Source organism: Mesoplodon mirus (genome assembly GCF_964341445.2).
Source record: "Mesoplodon mirus genome assembly, chromosome: 3".
Taxonomy (NCBI): Eukaryota; Metazoa; Chordata; class Mammalia; order Artiodactyla; family Ziphiidae; genus Mesoplodon; species Mesoplodon mirus.
Window position 1 is genome coordinate 185,474,384 of NC_138978.1, and position 24,208 is coordinate 185,498,591.

Consider the following 24,208-nt stretch of genomic DNA (forward strand, 5'->3'; position numbering starts at 1 on the left):
ACAAAAATATACTATAAAGCCAAAATTTCAGTGATTCACTCATATTTATACAAATCAAGACTGTAAACTCAAACCCAAGTCTTTGCTGATTCCTTTTCTCTCTATTTTTTTTTTCCTTGCACCATAATGCATCCAATAGTATTTCAGGTTTTGCCTCCCTGCTTTTGTAATGGGTTTTAGCTTTATACAATAGCAACTATATCAAAGAAAAAAAAAAAGAAATTGATCAGATGATTATTAACAAAACTCAGGTACAGTTAATACCAGCTTTATCTGTGAAATCCACCATAACAATTTAGTTTGTTCCAAAGTCTCTTATCCCAGTGTTTAAAATTTTAAGTACTATGAATTGGAAATGTGAGGGAGATTTCGCTTTTCATGTTGTACTCTTTTGCAGTGTACTAGTTTAATTTTTTAATATGTGAATGCATACAATTACCCCCAAAATATAAATAACTAGTTCAATGAAGAAAACTAGGAAAATGCAAATTATATAAATAAGGACATAATCATGTTTATTAACATTATTTCTAATTATCAAATAAATACTATTCTATGTCAGGTATTGTTTTAAATCATTTACATATAAATGTAATACTAATGTATGTTTTTGCTATATGAGGTATAGCCAAGCCATCCTGGATTCATCCTTGCATCTGTTTCATTATATCATATTTTCTAACTTTTATAAAATATGGTTAAGTTGTATCTGTCTGTCTGTCTGTCTATCTATCTATCTATCTATCTTATTACCCAAATAAGGTTTTGTTATTTTCTCTCCTCAAGGTCAATAACCACGTCTTAATCTTTTTTGTTTGGTTGGTTGGTTGGTTGGTTGGTTGGTTTGGTTTTTGTTTGTTTTGAATAGTCTTTGAAAGGAAAAGGGGAGAAGGTTGTTTGGGGGTTATATAAAAGAAGGAAAAGGATCCATTTCTCCTGTCTTTTATCACCTGTAAACTGTACCATTTTTCACTTTCCTCTCCTGAATCCGTGCTCTAAAGACATTGTCCATGTAAGAAACATACAGATTCCCAAAGCACAAGTTTTGACACAGTGAGCACCCATTTATTAGACTCTGAAGTGGATGATTGGATGGATGGATGTATACATAGGTAGATAGATAGATTTAGCTCAGATTTTCACAGATCTCATTAACCTGAATATACAAATAATTCTCATTAGTTCTAAGACTCATATTTCATTTTTTCATTGCCCTCACCTCTGGTAGATGATCTCTGCCTCCTGCAAAGTAATCCACATGCATTTCTGTGGAGCCATATGGATTTTCTCACATGCACTTAGGATCAAGCCTGACACCAGTTGGTCAAGTGCCATAGTAACTCCATTAGACATTTCCATGGCCCTGATCTAGATATCCCATATGCCCATATCCAGGCATCAGGAGCACTGCTACTCTTCCACTGCTCTTCTACCAGGCACCTGAGTCTCTCCCACTGCTATGCCAGGGAAGGTAGTTTCCCATCAGGGGCCACCTTAAATTCCCCCAGGCCAGGTGGGCACTAGGATTGCTCTTCCAGGTAGGGCTGTCCTGGCTGGATCCTATACCCCTCTACTACTGTACTTAGCTGAGTGGTGGGAGAGCCCAGGTCTTTCTCTGTTCATTTCCATTTGTCTTATTGCGATGAAGTTTTCACTCTTCAACCATCAGGAATGTCCAACGTATTAGGAGTCATAAGGGGATGCCTATAAGAGTGTAATCCCCCCCCACCACCATGAATACCTATGACTGAGATAAAGATGCTCACGACAGAGATTTGTTAAAAGGGCCAATAAATAGAGTGTAAACAAAGCACCTGCTGAGAATCAGGAGATGTTCCATGAATAATATAATCTTTGAATAGGGTTTTGATGAAAGGGAGGGATGTCTCTGATGAACTGGGAAATATTGGAAGCACCAATAGAAAATTTGTAGAGCTTAGTAATGTAGTTTGGGTGTGGTCTTATGTTTGAGTCATTACCAGGGCAAAATGATTCCAGCTCTGAGAATTAGTTTGAAAGCGCGGCACTGGATGTTGGTCATGGTTAATTGCTCACCCGGCCAAAGAGAAGCATGTTTCAAGTTAAGGTTTCTATGAGGAGCAGGAGATCAATGATGTTCAGGCTAAAGAAAGCCTCTGCTTTTATTAATTATAAGGTCAGAATCTGATTTTTCTGGAATCAAAAGGCTGAGAAGCAGGAGTGGAGCAAGGTCTATACACTGGCAGAGAGGCATGCGCCCTGACATACCGTGTGCGCTCTGGCATAGCTCATTGCTTTGCAGGCATCTGTGGAAGACACAGCACTTTTTAGGTCTTGCTGCCTAAGATGTGCTCTAACTGAACGATGCCCTAGTGCTGGTTTTCAAGTTGGAATACCAAATGACAGAAGGAGATGGGGTCAGTAACTACCTAGATGGTCCCCACATTTTTCAACAGCCAGGTGATGATCTGTGGGCAGGATGCACAGAAAGAAGAGAGGAAAATCAGGGAAAAGTTGTATTTTTTCCTCTGTGAAATAATACTAGGAAGTTCTCAGAAAAAGAACCAGAGAACATGCATCAGATGATAAAGAATCAAAAACTGCTTTTTAATTTTCTGATGGGAGAAACCAATGAGAAGATAGAAATTCCTCCCTTTACCCCAGGAGTTAAAATCATTGCCTATTTATTGGTTCATTTTGTAAATAGAGATCAATGAAATTCTCCAAACAACAGCATGAAATCAGTGGGAAAATAGCATATAATTCATGGCCAGTATTGTAAATTATAGTTTGCTTGACAGTAATCGGTGAGGTTTCCATGCACCAGGATGCATTTCCTTGTAACACGTCTCAGGATAATGCCTGTGGATCCATTTCTAATGCATAGTAGAGTGATCTGTTTTTCCCTGTCCACAACTCCCTGTGTTTGATCTTATGCAAATGATGCAATCAAGCAAATGGGAAACAAGATGTTGTTGCTAAGGGGCTCTGACAAACAGTGGCCTTATGTTTTTAGGGTTCCCCCACCCTCCATTTACTGACTCAGATTTGTGTACATACCTGCAATTGTTTGAATCCATTGATCCATTACGCTGCCCTTGAAGGACCTACTCACATCTGTACAGACATATTACCAGTTGCAGTCACGCAGGGAGGAGAGAATTATCATTATATTCCTCTTTGCTTTACATTTTAAATTGGTGGTTTTGTTTATGGCTTCGCTCCCAAAGAATGCCTTAGTCTGCTTCCCCTGGAACTTTTTCACTTTCTTCGTTGATTCTTTTGTTAAAAATCCCCCATTCCATTTGTTGCTTTTTCACACAGCTACTCTTTTCCCCCACCTGATGCTGTCTCCTGTTTTCTTTCTCTAATTCTTTTTTCCCTCATCCTCACCATCTCCTCCCATTTCACCAAGGATTTCCCAACCACATCACCTGGGCAGCTTCTTCTACCATGGGTCATGTTAGGTTCTAGCTCCTTCTTTTTTTTCATCCCTCATCATACAGAGTACACTAGTGACACTTCATCTTCTTATGGAAATACATTGAGAATAATCTACTTTGGGGTGGACAGGGCAAGCATAAAAGTGACTGGGAGGTCAAAAAAGCTGTTTTATCAGACTGGCTCTCTTTGTACTAGTGAGTTGATATGTTTTAAATTTTCAGAATCAACAGAAAAGCCTCAGCTCCTATTGTAGCAAAGACATAGCAATCATATTTCCCAAACCAGATATATGACCTAACAAATTATTTTGTGTGTGAGAATTAATATATCTTTAAAAAATGGAGAAAATGTTAATTCTGCATAGGTTTGAAAATCTTGGCTGTATGGTCATCATAGCCATAAATGAAGTGCCAGTTGAGCATGGAGGCTTTATAAGTCTCAGTTGATAAGACATCTACCTATATAGCTCTATTTCGGTGAATATCTGTATATTTATTTCTATAGCTTGAGTTAATATCTGACTTACTCCCTTCAATTAGTAGCAAATGAACCACAATCACTCTCAGGGGGTCCCCTCCCCTCCCGTTATGGTGTGAAACCTTCCAGAGTCTTCCATAGTTTCTTGGCATTTAGAGTGTGACCATACATGGTGCCTTCCTCCTCTATGCAAAGGGATCACTATTGATATGACCCGCTCAGATCTAGTATATATCTTCATTGCGTCTGTGTCACACCTGGGAAGTTGAAGTCTGCAGTGTTTTCTGTGGCACCGCCTGTCTACATACACCAAGGTCTTTACTTTGGCTGGGGTCTGTCTCCACCCTGGAACTCTACCTTGGAAACAGGGATCAGAGCCCCTCTTCCCAAGAGCCTGCACATTTATTTCTCCTTCCTTCTATCTTTATTCCATCAATATGGAGAACCTGAGGTGGAGAAGAGGAGGGTCTATGCACTTCTCGTTTCTCCCAAACATTATATCTGAACCTCGAACCCTCTCTGTTCCTCTCTGTCCAGGAGGGTTCTCTTTCTGCTTCCTGAGCAGACACATTCTGTTTTATAAAGGAGTTCCTATTTTATAGATAAATTCTGAAGGTATAATTTGATTGAGGAAAATTTAAATGAGCATTTAAATGAGGGTCAGGGGTAGAGAAGAGCAGAAGAAAAAAAGACACAGGTTAGGATGACAACCATATTGATCTCGGCTCCTGTGGTACAGATACCAAGCATGACAGAGGCTCAGAGGAGGAAGTTATCCCTGAGGGCTCCAATTTTAGACCCCACTGGTTCCTCCAGAGAATTGGTCAAACCATGAAAGGAGAAAAATACAAGGTCAATACAATGAAGGGAGAAACAAGGCAACAAGACAGCTACTGCTGAGGAGTGACAAGGATCCATTTCAAATTGGAAAACCTAGAATTATAGTAGCTTCTTTCAGAAGTGCCTCTCAGTCACATCTCAGAGACATGAGAAGTGTTAGAGAAATAAGATGATGAGATTTATCCAGAGCTAGGAATTGGGAAAGCAGATACAGAAGAGGACTGGGGAGGTGGAAACCTCTAGGGACCCAAGAGAGTGGCTTTCAAATGGGTGATCAAAGATCATAGCAAGGAAAATGCAAATATTCGAATACTCTGGAAATAAGAAGATACTAAGAGGCTGTACATTATATGGTGGAAAAGGAGTGATTGTAGGGATATGACCAGTGGGAGAGGTGGGAATTTAACAATTTGTGGTCAGAGAGGGCATATTTTAGATCAAGAATCTTGGAAATAGTTCCAAAGATGATCAAGTAGTGGGTATAACTATGCTGCCTGTTGAATAAATGAAGCAGAAGTGAAGGGCATTACATTTGAGGAAGTTAAAGTGCAGCCAGATCCAGAGATGAGTCATCCTTGAGGATGTTGGACCTGCCAAAAAAGGGATTATGATTGAAAAGAAAACTGAGCCAATGCTGAAGTCATTGAGGAAAGGAGACGTATGATGACACAGGAAGTGTAATAGAGCATTTGTCAACTAGGTCTCGGGCACACATCTCCTTAAATAATGAATTGATATTGGTAAACTCTGGCTGTCGTTTCTCCATCTAATATATACATGTATATCACAGAATTTGAAAAATATATGTAACCAAAAAACTTAACTGATCTGCATGCCCTCACTTCGAGAAAACCACTGTTAATATATTTAAAAAATTTTTTTCTCCATAATAGATTGTAGGTTTTTTAAATTTTTATTTTATATTGAAGTATAGTTGATTAACAATGTTGTGTTAGTTTCAGGTGTACAGCAAAGTAATTCCATTATACATATACATGTATCTATTCTTTTTCAAATTCTTTTTCCATTTAGTTTATTACAGAGTATTGAGCAGAGATCCCTGTGCTATACAGTCGGTCCCTGTTCGTTATCTGTTTTAAATACAGCAGTGTGTACATGTCAGTTCCAAACTACTCCCCCACCCTTCTCCCTGGTAACCATAAGTTCATTCTCTAAGTCAGTGAGTCTGTTTCTATTTTGTAAATAAGTTCATTTGTATCATTTTTTTAGATTCAGCATATAAGCAATATCATAGGATATTTGTCCTTGTCTGACTTACTTCACTTAGTATGATAATCTCTAGGTCCATCCATGTAGCTGCAGATGGCACTATTTCATTCTTTTTAATGGCTGAGTAATATTCCATTGCATATATTACCATATATATATATGGTGTCATTTATTCAACAAGTAAAACTGTACTAATTAGCTCTCATCAATCCTGAAGACATCTTGGTGAACATGATAGAACATGATAGGTGAACATGATAGAAAATATCTTTCTGAACTCAAAGAGTTTACCTTCCCCTGGGAGGGATATAAAGTCAAGAAATCAATGACAAGGCAATTTCTGACATGATTTGGTAATAATAATAGGTAACTAAACAAGATGATATGACAGAGAGTACCTGGGGATGGATTGTGGTGGCCATGCTGTTAGATTATCAAGAAAGACCACTCAGAGGAGGATGAGCCTGAAGGATGAGATAAATTCAGCCAAGTACAAAGAAGGAGAAAACAGATTTTAGTTACAAGAAACAGCACCTGCAAAGGCCTGGAGGTGCAAGATTGCAGTGTTGGAGGAACATGAAGGGACAGAAATGTCCAGTGTATGAGAGGCATGAGAAGTAGGCATTTGTCAAATGAAGTAGGATCTCATTGACCACAAGTATGTTTCATTCTAAGAGCAATAGGTGGCCACTGCAGGGTGTTACTCTGGGGAATCAAAAGATCACTCTGGACTGATGATCTTGCTTCATTCTTCACCGAGAAAACAGAAGCAATTATAAGATAAATCCACACCCACTCCCACCACCATCTTCCTACCTACCAGCATTTGTACCCACATAATCTGCCTTCCCTCCTGTTACCATAAGTTATCTGTCCCTGCTCCTTCTAAGTACAAATTCTCCACTTTCATACTTAGTTCCAGTCTTTCACATGGTCAAGGAAAAAGCTCCAGCAACCCTCTCCTCTTACATCCATGACCAATTCTGCACTCGGTGTTGGGTCATTCCCATCAGCAAACATAATTTTTATCTCATTTAATTATTTAAAAACATCTCCTCTGGACTCTATTCACCTTCCATCTATTGTTTCACTTCTCTGCTTTCTTCTACAACAAAACATCTTGAAAAAGTTGCTTATATTCACTGTCTCTAATTCATCTTCTCTCATTCCCTCACAAAGCCACTGGAGTCAGGCTTCGACACCCATAACTTCACTGAAACTTCTATCGCACAAATACCAGTGACTGCCATATTGCTAAACTCGGTGGTCAATTTTTAGTCCTCCTCTTATTAGACCTATCACCCATAAAACATTTGCTTCATTTGAATTCTAGGACATCATATCTTCATAGCTTACTGATTGCTTTTTCTCTGTCTCCTTGGTTGATTTCTGCTTTTTTCCCCTGACAGCTTAAGGTTGATATCTTAGGATTTGGGTCCTCATACCTTTTCTTTTTCTGTCTGTACTCACTCTATTTGTGTTCTCATCCATTCTAAATGCCATCTATAAGATGATGACTTCCCAAATTACATCTCAAGCCATGACTTCTTGAAATTCCAAACTTGTATTCAAATTGCCTAATTGACCTCTTCACTTGGTTGTCTAATCAACTTCTCAAACTTGCCATGTCTAAAACATGAATTATTTTAAACTGAAGTATAGTTGATTTACAGTGTTGTGTAAGTTTCAGGTGTACAACACAGTGATTCAGTTAAATATATATATATATGTATATATATATATATTTAGTTATTCAGATTCTTTTCCCTTGTAGGTTATTATAAAATATTGAGTATAGTTCCCTGTGCTATACAGTAGGTCCTTGTCGGTTGTCTATTTTATACATAGTAGTGTGTATATGTTAATCCCAAACTCCTAATTTATCCCTCCCCACCTTTCCCATTTGGTAACAATAAGCTGGTTTTCTGTGTCTGCAAGTTTATTTTTGTTTTGTAAATAAGTTCATTTGTATCATTTGTTTATATTCCTCATATAAGCAATATCATATGACATTTATCTTTGTCTGTCTTACTTCACTTAGTATGATAATCTCTAGGTCTATCCATGTTGCTGCAAATGGCATTATTTCATTCTTTTTTATGGCTGAGTAATATTCTACTATATATGTGTGTGTGTGTGTGTATGTGTATATATGCATATATATATACATATACACACACACATACATACACATATCACATCTTCTTTATCCATTCCTCTGTCAATGGAGATTTATGTTGCTTCCATGTCTTGGCTATTGAAAATAATACTGCAATGAACATTGGGGTGCGTGTATCTTTTCAAATTAATTTTCTCCTGATGTATGCCCAGGAGTGGGATTGCAGGATCATATGGTAGTTCTATTTTTAGTTTTTTCAGGAACCTACATACTGTTCTCCGTAGTGGTTGCACCAATTTACATTCCCACCAACAGTGTGGGAGGGGTTCTTTTTCTCCACACCCTCTCCAGCATTTATTATTTGTAGACTTTTTGACAATGGCCATTCTGACCGGTGTGAGATGACACCTCATTGTAGTTTTGATTTGCATTTCTCTAATACTTAGCAATGTTGAGCATTTTTTTCATGTGCCTGTTGGCCATCTATATGTCTTCTTTGGAGAAATGTCTGTTTAGATCTTCTGCCCATTTTTTGATTGGGTTGTTTGTTTGTTTGATACTGAGCTGTATGAGCTGTTTGTATATTTTGGAAATTATTTCCTTGTTAATTGCATCATTTGCAAATATTTTCTCCCATTCTGTAGGTTGTCTTTTCATTTTGTTTATGGTGTCCTTTGCTGTGCAAAAGCATTTAAGTTTAATTAGGTCTCATTTGTTTATTTTTGTTTTTATTTTCAGTACTCTAGGAGAAAGGTCCAAAAAGATATTGCTGCAATTTCTGTCAAAGACTGTACTGCCTATGTTTTCCTCTTGGTGTTTTGTAGTATTTGGTCTTACATTTAGATCGTTCATCCATTTTGAGTTTATTTTTGTATATGGTGTTAGAGAATGTTCTAATTTCATTCTTTTACATGTAGCTGTCCAGTTTTTCCAGCACTGCTTATTGAAGAGACTGTCTTTTCTCCATTGTATATTCTTGCCTCCTTTGTCATAGATTAATTGACCATAGGTGTGTAGGTTTGTTTCTGGGCTTTCTGTCCTGTTCCATTGATCTATGTGTCTCTTTTTATGCCAGTACCATACTGTTTTTGATTACTGTGGCTTTGTAGTATAGTCTGAAGTCAGTAAGCCTGATTGCTTCAGCTCCGTAAAACATGACTTTTTAATCTTCCCCTTCAAAACCTGTTTTGTATTTGATCTTCAACCCAATAAATGGTTACTTTGTCCTTGCCTTTGCTCAATCCACAGACTTGGAGTCAACTTTGGCTCTTCTTTCTTGCCCTCTACCTACAATGCACTGAGGAATCTTAATACCTTTGCCTTTAAAACATATCCAGAGATCCTCTTGAAGTGATGTTAGCAAAATGGTGGCACAGGGATTTCTTGCCTTTCCCCCTGCAAGAAATATCACAACTATCCACACACAGGAAAACCTTCATAAGAGCCACGGATTCCAGGTTAGGGGTTACAGCACATGGGTGAAGCACAGAAATAAGAAAGATGCATTGGGGAGGGTAAGAAAGATAGATTCACATTATCCCCATCCCTCCTCCCCCAAGCCCAAGCAGCCCAGCATGGAGAGAGACAGTCTCCCCACGGGAGAAGGAGAGTAAAGTGAGCACCTGACTTCACCACAGATCCTAGATCTGGTCTGTCCCAGCACCAGGCTGACTCCTAAGGCCCGCTCCATGTGTACTCCCATGAATCCAGGCCCCTGGTTTACCCTGCACCTTGTGGCTCCAGTAGCCCCAAGCAGGTTTTGTAGCACTAGGCAGTTTCCACAACACCAGGTTCCTAGCAGGCCCCAGCTCAACCCTGCACCAGGCTCCAGTGGCCCCAGGTGACTCCTCCAGTTCCAGATGTCTTCCCTAGCTCCGGGCTCTCAGCAGTCCAACAGGAAACCAGGCCACTGGCCCACCCATATGCTAGCCAGCTCCAGTGGTCCCAAGCAGATCCTGTTTACCAGGCCCAGCCTTTACAGCCCCAGTTTTAAGTCCAGCTCCAGCACACATACCCAGGCCCTTGGCCTGACCATGTGCAAAACCATCTCCCAACAACTACAAGCCAGCTCCTGAGGCCCCAGGTCACAGGCTGATTCATGTAATTCCAGGTCCAGGCTTGCCCTAGCTCCAAGCCAGCCCTCATGCTATCAGGCTCCAGGTCTGCTCTCACAATACCAGGCTCTTGGAATATCCAAATACTGGATCAGCTGCTGCAGACCCAGATGATGGGCCCACCCAGTAGTTCATGGCACCTGGTTGGCCCCCTGGAACCAGGATCCATGTCAGCTCACATAGATACAGGTCCCAGGGCCATCACCACAGACTCAAGTGCCAGGCCTGCCCCAGTGGATCCAGGCATTAGGCTGGTCCTAGGTAATCAAGAGATGCCTACTTCCTTCAATGAGCAGACACCATGATCCATAAGGATCATGAATAATCAAGGAAATACAACACCACCAAAGAAAGCTAATAAAACTCTAATGACTAACCCTAAACAAATGGAGATCTATGAACTGTCTGACAAAGAGTTCAGGATAATCCTCTTAAGGAAATAGAATGATCTACAAGAAAACAAAGATAGAAAACTAAATGAAATTAGATAAACAGAATAGAAAGCTCAGCAAAGAAATAGAAATCATTAAAACAACAGCAGCAACAACAACAACAAATGAACAGAATTCCTAGAGTTGAAGAACGTAATGACTCAACTGAAAAATTCAATAGAGAGATTCAAGAGCAGACTCAACCAAGCAGAAGAATTCATGAACTAGAAGACAGGTCATTTGAAATCATCTAGCCAGAGGAGCAAAAAAGTAATGAAAGAGAGTGAAGAAAGCTTACATGAATTATGGGATACCATTAAAAGAATCAATTTACACATCACTGGAGTCCTAGAAAGAGAAGAGAGGGAGAAAGGGGCAGAAAGCTTATTAAAAGAAATGACAGCTGAGAACATCCCAAATCTGGGGAGAGATTGGAACATAGAAGTTTATGACGGTAATTAGTCGCCCCAAGTATTCAATCCAAAATGATTTTCTCCCAGACATTATAAATAAAACTGTCTAAAATCAAAGACAAAGAATTTTAAAAGCAAAAGAGGAAAAAAATCTCACAAATAAAGGAACTTCCATAGGTCTATCAGTGGATTTCTAAGCAGTAACCTTATAGGTAAAGAGAGAGTTGGATGATATAATCAGAGTGTTGAAAGAAAAATAAAATGCTGACCAAGAATATTTTTCCCAGCACAGTTGTCTTTCTGGAATGAAGGGCACAAAAACTTTCACAAACAGACAGAAACTGGAGTTGATCACCACTAGACCTGCCTTATAAGAAATGATGAAAGGAGTTCTTCAAGTTGAAATGAAAAAATGCTAACTAGTAACATGAAAATATATAAAAATATAAAACATACTGTTATAGGTGAGTACATAGTCAAATTGAGAATACCCTAATACTGTGAAATGGTGGTGCATTAATCATTTAACCCTAATATAAAGGTTTAAGTACCAAAAGTTTAAAGAATAACTATAGTTACAATAATTTCTTAATGGATACACAATATAAAAAGAGGTAAATTGAGACATCAAAAACATAAAATATGGATGGGTAAAAAAAGGGTAGAGTTTTTGTATGTGATTGAAGTTAACTTGTTATTAACTTAAAAGAGACTGTCATGAGATGTCTTATGTAAGCCTCATGGTAACTACAAAGCAAAAATACACAAGTAGATACACAATACTTAAGGAGAAGAGAATCAAAGAATACCACTGTAGAAAATCATTAACTCCCAAAGAAAGGCAGCAAAAGGGGAAGAAAGGAATAAGGGAACTATAAAACAGCCAGAAAACAGTTAATAAGATAGTATTAGTAAGTCTTTACCTATCAATAATTAACTGTAAATGGAATAGAGTGGCTGAATGGATTAAAAACCAAGATCCTACTATATGCTGCCTACAAGGGATTCACTTCAGCTTTAAGGATACACATCGATACACATAGAGTGAAAGTGAAGGGATGGAAAAAGGTATTCTATGCAAATGGAAATCTAAAGACAGCAGGAATAGCTATAAGACAGTATCAGACAATACCAGACAAATAATATCAATATCAGACAAAATAGACTTTAAGTCAAAAACAGTAACAAGAGACAGGGTCTGTTACACAATGACAAAGGGTCAATCCGTCAACAGAATATAACAATTATAAAGATATGCACCCAACATAAGAGCACATAAATATATTAAGCAAATACTAACAGATCTGAAGGGAGAAATAGACAATAGTACAATAATAGTAAAGGACTGCAATAATCCACTTTCAACAATGGATACATCAGCTAGACAAAATCAAAAGAAAAATATTGGACATGCACTTCACTTTAAAGCAAATAAACCAAATAGGCATATCCAGAACATTCCACCCAACAGCAGCAGAATATATATTCTTATTGAGTGCACATTCTCCTGGATAGAGCATATGTTATGTCACAAAACAAGCCTTAGAAGATGTAAGAAGACTGAAATCATACCAAATATCCTTTCTCTCCAAAATGGTATGAATCTAGAAATCAATAACAGGAGAAAAACTGAAAAATTCACAAGTGTGTGGAAATTAAACAATACACTCCTGAACAACCAATGAGTCAAAGAAGAAATCAAAAGGGAAATCAAATAAAATCTCAAAACTGATGAAAATGAAAATACATCTACCAAAATTTATGGGATGCAGCAAAAGCAGTTCTGAAAAGGAAGTTTATAGTGATAAATGCCTACATTAAGAAAAAAGAACTATCATAAATAAACAACCTTCCTTGACACCTTAAACAACTAGAAAAACAAGGACAAACTAAGCCCGAAGTTAGCAGAAGGAAGGAAAGATAAAAGATTAGAGCATAAATAAATAAATAAATAAAATAAAATTAAATAAAGATTAAAAAACAGTAGAAAAGATCAACAAAACCTAGAGATGGTTTTATGAAAAGAGAAACAAAATTGACACACTTTTAGCTAGACTAACTAATTAAAAAAAAGAAGAAATATCAGAAGTGAAAGAGGAGATATTACAAGTGATACCACAGAAATGTAAAGGATCATAAGAGACTACTATAAACAATTATACACCAACAAATTGGACATCTTAGAAGAAATAGATGAAACATATAACTTAGAAACATATAATTTACCAAGACTGAATCATGAAGAAACAGAAGATTTGAACAGACCCATTACTAGTAAGAAGATTGAAACAGTAATCAAAAACCTTGCAATAAAGAGAAGCTCAGGGCCAGATGATTTTCCTGGTGAATTCTACATTTAGAGAAGAATTAACACCAGTCTTTCTCAAACTCTTCCAAAAATTGAAGAGACGGGAACACTCCCAAGCTCATTTTACAAGACCAGCATTACCTTGATATCAAAGCCAAATAAGGACACTACAGGAAAAGAAAATTATAGGCCAATACTCCTGATGTATAGATGCAAAATTTTTCAACAGAAGAGTAGAAAGCCAAATTCAACAGCACATTAAAAGAATCATACAGCATGATCAAGTGGGATTGATCCCTGGGATTCAAAGATAGTTCAAAATATATGCAAATCAATAAATGTTATACACCACATTAATAAAATAAAAAATAAAAATCATATGATCATCTCAATAGATGCAAAAAAATTTTGGCAAAATTCAACAAGACAAAAACTGTCAACAAATTGGGTATAGAAGATATATTCCTCAACATAATAAAGGCTAGATATGACAGATTCAAGACTAACATCATACTCCATGGTGAAAAGTGAAAGCATTTCCTCTAAGATCATAACAAGACAAAGATGCACACTGTCACCACTTTTATTCAACATAGTACTGGAAGTCTTAGCCAAAGAAATCAAGCAAGAAAAATAAATAAAAGGCATCTTAGAAAGCAAAAAGTAAAATTGTCTATGTTTAAAGACGACATGCTATTATATGTAGAAAATCCTGAAGATGCCACCAAAAAACTATTAGAACTAGTAAATGAATTCAGTAAAGTTGCATGATACAAAATCAGTATACAAAATGCAGTTGCGTTTTTATACACTAAGAATGTTTATGCTCTTTGCTCACTATAATCTATACCCACCACCCAGAGTGATATTCACGAAATCTATATCTGACTGCTCTGTTCAAAATCTTCTCGTGGCTTCCTAAGAAGGTTATCTCAGATTAAAACCCAAAATCCATATAAAGACCTATAAGGCTCATGTGATCTGGTCCCTTATTAATTGTCTGATGTCGTCTCTTACTTCTTTCTGCCTCTGCTCCAGCCTCACTTGGCCTCCTTGCCATGTCCATTCTGGGGATGTTCCTCCTTTCAAGTCTTTGCTCAGCTTGTTTCCTCTCCTGGAATGGTCCTTTGCTTAAAATCCCCACTTTTACCCTCACTCCTTCCAAGTCTTTGCCAAAAATATCATCTTGCTGCTGTGGCCTCCACTGTTTCTTGCCTTTCTTTTTCTTTCAGTTTTATTGACATATAATTGATATACAGGACTTCATGAGTTTAAGGTATACAGCATAATGGTGTGACTTACATGTATTGCAAAATGATGATGACAATAAATTTAGTTAACCCCGCTGACTCTTGCCTTTAAAATTACTGAACACTCCTGATTCTTCTCTCTCTGTTCTTTGTTTTCTGTGGCACTTTTCATATTTTATAGCAGGAACAGCCTTAAACCCTAGTCAACATTCAATTTAAAGCCATTTTTTTTATTGGAGTATAATTGCTTTACAATGTTGTGTTAGTTTCTACTGTACAATGAAGTGAATCTGCTATATGTATACATATATCCCCTCCCTCTTGGACCTCCCTCCCACCCCACCCCATCCCACCCATGTAGGTTGTCACAGAGCACTGAGCTGAGCTTCCTGTGCTTTATAGGGGTTCCCACTAGCTATCTATTTTACACATGGTAGTGTATATATGTCAGTCCTAATCTCCAGTTCATCCCACCCTCCCCTTCCCCACCACGTCCACATGTCTGTTCTCTACGTCTGCATCTCTATTCCTGCCCTGGAAGTAGGTTCATCTGTACCATTTTTCTAGATTCCACATATATGCACTAATATATGATATTTGTTTTTCTCTTTCTGGCTTACTTCACTCTGTATCTCCGAAAATGCAACAACTTGCTCACCCACAAGTAGTCTGGGGTAAACCCTAACTATGAATGGAGGACTTGACAAGATTTGGTGTTTTCTACTTTAATCCTGGGTCACCAGTCATACCGGCTCTCTCTAGCAACATGACCCTTCTAAGCATGCTCACTTCCTCATCCTGGTCTTCCCCAGTCCTGACTGTCATATCCATGGATGCTTCCCAATCTATGGAGGAGCTTATTTTGTCAGAGTAGAATCCCGGCACAGACAGTAATCCTGGAACTAATACAGGAAGATACTCCCATCCTGGGTGAGTTTAGGAGTAGATATTCTGAGTGAGTTTAGGAGTTCCTTGATTAAGGTCACCTTCAAAGCCTGGAGGCTGTAGTGTAAAAGAGAATGGGGCGTTCTATTATAAGGAGATGCTTGATATAGTGATACTAGGATGATGCCTTCTGACCCCACCAGCTCAGGATAACTAAGGACTCCCAGATACGCAAGTCTGTCCCAGCAAACACATACAAGTAAGGCTTAGGCCACCTTTGAACGCTACGACTTCTTCACCACCTGCAAATTAGGTAGCCAAATCCCTGCCTCCACAAGCTAGAATGTAAGAAAGCAAGAAAACTGCCCACCACAAAGAGTTCACTGGCGAAAGAGCACTGTAGCATCCAGTCAGGTTTGCAGCTGACCAAGACACTCTGGTATGGCTGGGAGAGATTCTCATGTAAAATATTCCAAAGTCCCTTGGAATCAGCCCCATGGAATACAATTTCTTGCTGGGGCATGTCCTTTCAGAGAAGATTGTTGTATTCTCATGTTCAAATACTACAGCTTTTCCCTAGTTGCACTGACTTACCCACCTGGGATTCCCCCTTTCCTCTAGGCTCTGTGTTCTCCTTGGTTTTGCTCCTGAAACTGGCCTTTGAGTCAAATCCCCAGCTTCCCTTTCTCAGGAATGCAAGGAATTCGGACAAATGGGAGGGACGAGAGGCTGAGGTCACCAAGTTCCTGAGAATCAGAAGGAGAAGATGACGAAAACAGGGAAATGGCAGATATAATATGTTAGCATATTAACACATTATAGTTTGGGCCAAGATTGGACCTGCTAGTAGGACGTGTTTTGTGCCTGAAGTTATCCCACAGTAAATAATAGTTTACTCTCTTTGTAGCTTCTGAGGCCACTGTTCTCATGATTTTTAACTTTATAAGTTTCATAGAATGTTTCTCCAAATGAAAGTACCCCAGTTCTGTCTGATTTGTGCACACATGGTGTAGCTGTTCCTGCCGTCTCTCAGAAGTCCCTGGCAAGCCCAAAGTTTTAACACCAATTTCAAAGTGTCCTTATAACTTATCTTCTGACCCCATTGCCTGAGGGTGCCCCCCCTTAACTTGATACTATCAAGTACTTGTAGGATAAAGTTGTGAAACAAACAAACCTTAATCAAAAACATTGCAAGTCTCTTCTTGATAATCACCTTTTGTTCTAGAGTAACTATATTTAGTGTAAAAAAAAGTTTTTGCCTTTCTTCTGATGGCCTACATGTTTAACCAATTGATTATACTTTGCATGAAAATCAAAGTGTTTTCTTCCCAGTTTACTTTTGCTGTCAGTACAATGCAGTATCTATTTCCCTGAATTAGGCTGCATTTCATTCATCTTTTAAACATGAAATTGTAATGGTTCAAGGTTAATGATCTTTAAAGAAGATGTGTTGCTTACATTGTAACTACCTTATTTCAAAAGTATTCCAGAACATAATGATTATTTCTAGTAGTATAAAAATGTGACTGATGTTTAAATCTTGGTAAGGTTGACTGAACTTTGCTTAGATTCATTCAACAAACTAATTATCGTGTACCTTTATAAAAGAAGTGTTTGGGGTATTTTAGAATTAAATTAGTAAATTACAGATTAGTTTCTTTTAATGCAAGGGAATATGGTATCCATTAGAGAGGCAGATAGGTATAAAGTACCAGGGAAGTTCAGGGGAGGGAGAGATTATTGCTGGCTAGGGTACTAGCCCACTCTCTTGATCAACTATACCTAGCTCAACTATATCTAGATCATCTCATTCATTAATTCTTTTTTCATTTATTCAAACATATATTCGAAGCTACAATGCACCAGGCATTGTGCTAGATATTGGGGGTTCAAAATGAATATAGCACCATTGCTTCCTTTACAGTGTCCAGTCTGATGGATCAGATAGTCATGGAAACAAATCATTATGACACAGTGTTGTAAGCGCTATGCCAAAAGCATGTGCAAAACCCTGGGAGACAAAGGAGAGGATGATAGCTCCACCTTGTGCCAGGGGCCACGGCCCAGTGCGTTTGGGAAATCTTAAGAAAGAAATTGTCATTTGCACTGAGCCTGGACAATTTGAAGGTCAAATAATACGTAGTTGGTCAGGTGGACAGGAGAAGAAAAAAATTCAACAAAACGAATTACAAGAGCAAAGTCACTGTTATAAGCTATCTATTTGCATTTCAAAAGCCAGACCTGTTGTCTTCAAATATGTCTTTAAAATAATTTAAATGTCTCATTTATTTTTTAACGGAGCCCTTGAACTAACTCTAAACTCAGAAAATGATTTACCTGGTCACAGACAATCAAGAAAACAGTCAAATTTGTTAAAAGAAAAAGTTTGACTCACACTTCTCTATTTATAACTGTCCACAGTATGCTTAAAGGATAAAACAGCCTATATTTTATTGCTATTGATTTGTATGTCTATTGATTCTTATTTAAACTTTAACAGTTCTAAGAAGTAGGAAAGTAGAGAATAAGTGAGATCTCCTGAATCAAAATTATGATGGTAAATAAATTCTTGTTTCCTCCACCCCCTAGATTTAGAGGCCTTTACGCCCCACCAGTTTCTACTCAGTGCTTGCACACATGTGGGATGTACAAACAGTTCCCTGGTCATACTGTACACGGCACAGCTGCCACCAGACCATGTGGATCCCCCAATTCTGACCGTCCTGGATTCTAGAACTATATCCGTACAGTAAGTAGAAATGTTGTCACTGACACACACTGGTTCATGCAAGAATCCCAGTGAGTTCAATCAAGGGAAGGGTTTGTGACATAAAATTAATTTTATTGTGATTAAATGCATAGAGGTGATTAGTTCAGTGGTTCTGGGAGCCTTTGATTATCACTTGCCAACTTAATTTCCATTTTGTCTTTATGCAATCAGGCTGAGCTACACATGTATGCAGACTCTGTGCAAACTTCAATAAGGGAAAAACTGACCACTTACTTACCTTGGGCTTTTTATATGTGAGGCATTATTTGCAATGATTCAGAATTAGCGAGCACAATTATATTTCTTATTTTTGATTACAAACGAAGACTGTCTTGTTCCCCAGCATTTGAAGTCAGAAAGAAGCTTTCACGTATTGGCACATTCAGATTATTTTTGATATTACTGATCCATTTCCTAATACGTGAGGTACAAGGTGTATTGCAGTACTGAATTAAAACTCAATAGACCTCTCTTCCCACTAGTTAATACTTGTTTACTTTCATCGCTCTTGGTCTCTGTTTTCTCATCGGTAAAAGAGTTTGAACTGAAGAAATGATGATATTCATTCAAGCTGAAAAACACTGTGATTTATATCCCATTGTTCCAGGTCTATACTCTTCCACTGGCTTTCAGAGCATCCCAAGCTGAGCCCACTTTATTTACCTTAAAAGATTTCCCACTATGATAATTATTTCTCAATTTACCAATTTCTCTCTGTTCCATGACTTGTCCTGCTCATTCCCCCTGACACTTTGTAACCCTCATCTGGAATACCCTCTATTTTTTCCTTCTGCCTACCAATTCCCATGCAGCTATCAAGTATACAATCGTATGTATCCAGGTAGTGTGTCACCTCATTCAAGAAGTCTTATTTGAGTACTTCAGCCTTTCCAATCTCAGCTTTTCTTCTGTAGTTGCATATTACCTCTATGTTAGATTGCTGCATTTTTCAAGACAATTATGGCTTGAAAATTATGCAATTATCTCTCCCTCTCATTTCTCAGAAGTTCTCAGTACTTCTCCCAATTTTTGTTCTATGACTTAAGCTCAAAATCAAATGCTCACTCATGCATTTTTGTATTATTAGCTAATTAAAAATATAACTAACTACAGAGCAGGTACTATGTCATATTTTTATACCATTCAGAATAGACATTTAATGACTACTTGGGTTTTTTTAAGTGAATCACTTTTGAGCTCTCAGTGTGTTTCTTTACAGTGGCATAAATCCAAGTTCATTTGTGTCCTTTAAAAATCCTGCACATTTCAGATTGGACTTTAATGTATGATGATAATAATGCTATATTTTTTCATTCCCAGGTGGAAACAACCAAGAAAAGTAAATGGAATTCTGGAGCGCTATATACTATATATTTCAAATCACACGCATGATTTTACAATTTGGGATGTCATCTATAATAGTACAGAACTTTTTCAGGATCATGTGCTACAGTACCTTTTCCCTGGTAATAAATACTTCATCAAGCTGGGAGTAAGTTCACTTTCCTTTTATCAGTTTCTCTGTCTCCATCATTCCCCTTGCTGCTTCCCTTTCTTTTGTCTCATATTCTCTCCATGCCTCACTTAAAAAAAAAAAAAATACAAAATTCTCTTGTATTGCTATTTATACTGAAAACTCACTTCAAATACAAAGTGAAAATTCTGCTGATCTAATACCTACATATTTATTTTATATTATGCAAAACAATAGAATAACCATCTGAATCAGTAGATTTTTCCAAATCTAATTTGGGATTATCAGAAATTATTTCTTTTTTATTGTTTGTAGAATGTCACAATTGTTGAGGGCTTTTTAGAAAATGCTTGGATTAGTAAGGTTATGTCCCCATGGGGCTTGTATTCATTTGAAAAGCAATGTGCAGTATGAAAATGTAGGTCTTATATTTTTAAATGAAGGTTTAAATGACCCCCAAATATTCTTGATTATTATTATATTCTGGTTTACATTACACTTCTGTCTCAAAAGAACAGTCACTTAATAAAACCCTAGAATCAACACAGTTTAGACAGGCGATAGCATTTTTTAATGCAAAATAGCACTTTTACACAAAGGTCTTTTAAAAGACCTTGATATTACTGTGGAATTTATACTTAGTAGTTCCTTTTGTTTTTTGATGAAATATAATCTTTTTTAAGTTTAATAGCACACCTGAAAATAACTGAATATAAACATGAGATTGTCCCTATTTGTCTTAAACACACTCTTCATTTTATAGCAATACCTATATAAGGATATTTGCTTTGATAAATGCCATAGAAAATATTCTGCTCTTGATTATGAATAAATTTACATTTATGTAGACACTGTGTACGCATTCATTTCACTTAACATGCTCTTGAATGCTCTAAATATTATACCACAAGAAAATAAACTACATTCAACTGTTGCTGTCTGACCTGACACCATAAAACAAGGGCAATCAGACAATGTTAAAAATCCTGTTCAGAACTGGCTTCATGTGCCTAGGTGTTCAGCACGCAAATGGGTTCTGAATCAGCGATTGGATTACTTAGCTTTATTACCCAAGATATAAGAAGTGTATTAACTTGATTTTCAAAAGCTAATACAGAAATCCACACTATTTTCAAAACAGTGGTGATATCAAAATAAGCAAAGTCCCTATGGTTTAGAAGCAACTAAAATTAAACAGAAATTGTGTTGCTCTTGGTTTTGATTCGAAGGAAGCAAAGGATAGGAAACAAATTTCTACTTCCAAGGCAATTTTTAGGATATTCTGCGCAGTCAATGAAAATCCACCTGAATCTCCTATGTTTTATAAATCTGTAATACCTTGAAAAATAAATACCACTAGATTAGGAGTCTGCTCTCTTGAGTTTTAATTCAGATTTTGCCACTAACTGAATGACCTAAGACAAATTCACTTAAGTGCACTGAGTCTTAGGTTCTTCAAGCCTAAAAGTAAGACTTTGAATTAAATGATTTTTAATGTCTCTTTGAGCCCTAAAATTCTATGATGCTAAAAAGGTGACCCCAAATAATATTTTGTGAAGTCAAATGAGACCTGTCAGCCAGTGAATTATGTTGGTGCAAGGTGTCATAAAGATGTGGAAGTCTTTGCCCTAACTCTTGTTAGGGAAGTAAATTTGCTCATATTATTCTTGATTTCACTGTTTTTGTTAGGGCAGAAAATACACTGATACATCTTCAGGAAGTATTCAACTAAAAGGTTTTTTTACTTTAACTTTGTTAACCCATAAATTTAATGAACCAGAACATTTTAGGTTCACCTTGGTTAATTGAGGAACACGTGTATATTTACAGTTTCAACATAATAACTGGCTTTCAAGGTCATGAGATTAATAGGTGGAGATCAGGTTCTCAGCCAAGTGGAGTTACCCCTTAGCATGCTAAGTGCTAAGAAACAAAACATACAGATAACAAAGCATTTAGGCAGGCATTAGAGAAAAAAACATGGGGATTCCATATGATTTACTCCAGACTGGAGCAGGTATGTTACTTCATGTGGTTTCGTGTAATTTCCCCTGTTGCCTGGATTAGAAACTCCTAAAGGGTAGAGACTGCATATATCGGCAGAGTTAAACAAGGTGTCTGGAAACTGGAAGCTCGCAAACAGTTCTTGAAAGAATGAATGAATGAGTGAACACTGAGTACACTTATTTCATAAAGAATCTGAGACTTCTGATGTGAATCAAATAACTTGCTGTAAAATGTCAGAGTTAGGGACTGTGTGGTTCAAAATACAAGCTCTTTCTCCTAGAAGAAACAGTATAATATTTTGTTCCACTCAACAAATGGTACTGCAAAGCGTGGTAACACCTGGTAAAGATAATAAGCCAGCAATTAAATAAGGAAGCTTGTAAGACAGGTATTGAGATATGTATGGTTTGATAATATTCATATTACTGCTAGACATTTGCCTCTCGATGAATGTTAAGTATATTTCCTGGAAAGATTCTTGGAAATGATGAGCTTTAAATTTTCTAAAGATCATTTCTAGATAACATGGCCTTGTTCTTTTTCTTCATACTTTAAAAATATGCTGCGTTCTTAACATCATCAGACGCTACTTATCTGAAAAAAACCTGTTAGAAAAAAGAATGCTAGTTTTAGATGTTCTTAATAGTCATGATTTCAAAAATAATTGCTACGCTTTTATTAGTTATGCATTTTACTGTACCAAAATTGAATCTCCTATTTGGACCGGTTACTCATCACTTCAGGGCGGTAGTATGACTTCTCAGTTTAAAACAATATATTTGTAATTGATAAAAGCTATAACCAGAAGCAACTTTAAGAACATTTATTTCCTTATTGAAGGAACTAAGATACTCACCCCACTCACCTAGCACCTCTAAATGCATACAAAAAGAATGTGGGGACAAAAGAACAAAATAAAATATCTTGCAGGTAATTCTGTTGTTTCAGCAACCCCTTTGTAAATTCGGGTTCATTTACAAGAAAAATTCTCTCATAAACTCCTTGGATCCTTAAGAGGCTTTTTATCAAGTTGCTAGTTTATGGGGTCTTCCATGACACAGCCCAACGAACAGTCCTTCCAAACCAGAGGGTGTCTTCATTTATTCCAGAATTCCCCATCCCATAAAATTCTCAAAACGAAGTAAATTTTAATTCACACTCTGTTTTAAAAAATACATAGTGAAATGTCACATAGTACATACAGTATTTCTCTGGAAGAGATGGCGGGGGGAAGTCTTAGGCCACAAATAAGAAAAACAATAGTGACAAAGAGACTATCAGAATTACATCCCGTGTGGTTTGAGTTTCAGCATAACATGCTGCAACATTTTTCCCCTCCTAAGGAAAAAAAAGTCTAGGAAATGCCAGTGGATGGATTTATGTCTCTAAGGACTGGAAAATATGCTCCTTGGAGCATTTTCCTTCGAAAATTCAGACGTCTCATACAGCCTCTTTTCCTGCCACGTTTTCTGGTGGACTTTTAGCACGTTGGAAATTTTTTTTTTTAATTCTTCTGTTTTAATGTTCAGGTAGTTATTTCTTGGGCTAATAGCAACATGTCCTAGGGCTTCGAATCAGGAGCTCAATTGATTTCTCCTTATTTGCCAAGATTCTGTTCTCAGGAGGAATATGGTTTATCTCTTATAGAGATATGCACATGCCACAGCTGAGCATTAGAGGAAACCCGCAGAGGTTAATTAGGTCCCCAATCTTAATGCAGTTTCATGCCCAGGCCACAGTTTAGCCCATCTGAAACTTGCTTACGCTGAGAAATTATCCTGAAGACATGGGTTACTGTTGTCTTCTTACAATAAGAGGTAAAATTGATCTCCGAGTCTACTGACCATTTATTGTTACTTACACTTAGAGTGAAGAATTTGCAGCTATTTTGCAGCAACTTTACAAGTAGTATACTTCAGTATAAGAAAATACCTTTAAAATCAGTCAGCTTTCTTCTATTTTTAGGAAAAAGAATACTAACTGCTTTAAGTATCAAAAGGTCATTCCTTCAGTATCAAACTGGAAAGCTTGGTAAAGGCCCGAGAAAATAGAGAGGGCTTTTGGTTTTTTACTATTAGTCATATCTACCTTCCATGAAAACGAACTGAATAACTGCCTGCTTTTTACATTGTCCTATGATTTTGCTTCATTTTCTTAATGCTCATGGTAAAATGTAGTGCTTTTTGAAAGATTTTTACATTTTATTGTGTAAATTACAGTTGTAACTTAAAGAGGTACTGAACAAAGCTTTAGCGTAGTTTTCAAATAGCTGCGTTATATAAAGACATAATTGCTAATATTTACTAGCAGACATAGGCTGGAAAAACTGTGTGGATGTCTCAATTTCCTGGAGAAGTGCTTATCTCATATGTTAGGTAGGGATGATATTTTCCTCATATACTGAAACATTTATTTGGAATTGTTGGCAGTTTATGATGAAAATGTACACAGAAGTTTTTGAATATCC

At 37.2% G+C, this 24,208-nt stretch overlaps 1 protein-coding gene across 2 annotated transcripts in view; it reads left to right on the forward strand.

The window, feature by feature from the left end:
- Positions 1-24,208, forward strand: part of USH2A (usherin) — a gene marked incomplete at both ends in the record, with an annotated part of 772,061 nt that overhangs the window by 382,079 nt on the left and 365,774 nt on the right. For both annotated transcript variants that reach the window (XM_082613798.1, XM_082613799.1), the window contains 2 exons: positions 18,080-18,239; positions 19,581-19,752. In XM_082613798.1, the coding sequence (XP_082469924.1) occupies positions 18,080-18,239; positions 19,581-19,752 (332 nt within the window). The remainder of the gene's footprint in view (positions 1-18,079; positions 18,240-19,580; positions 19,753-24,208) is intronic.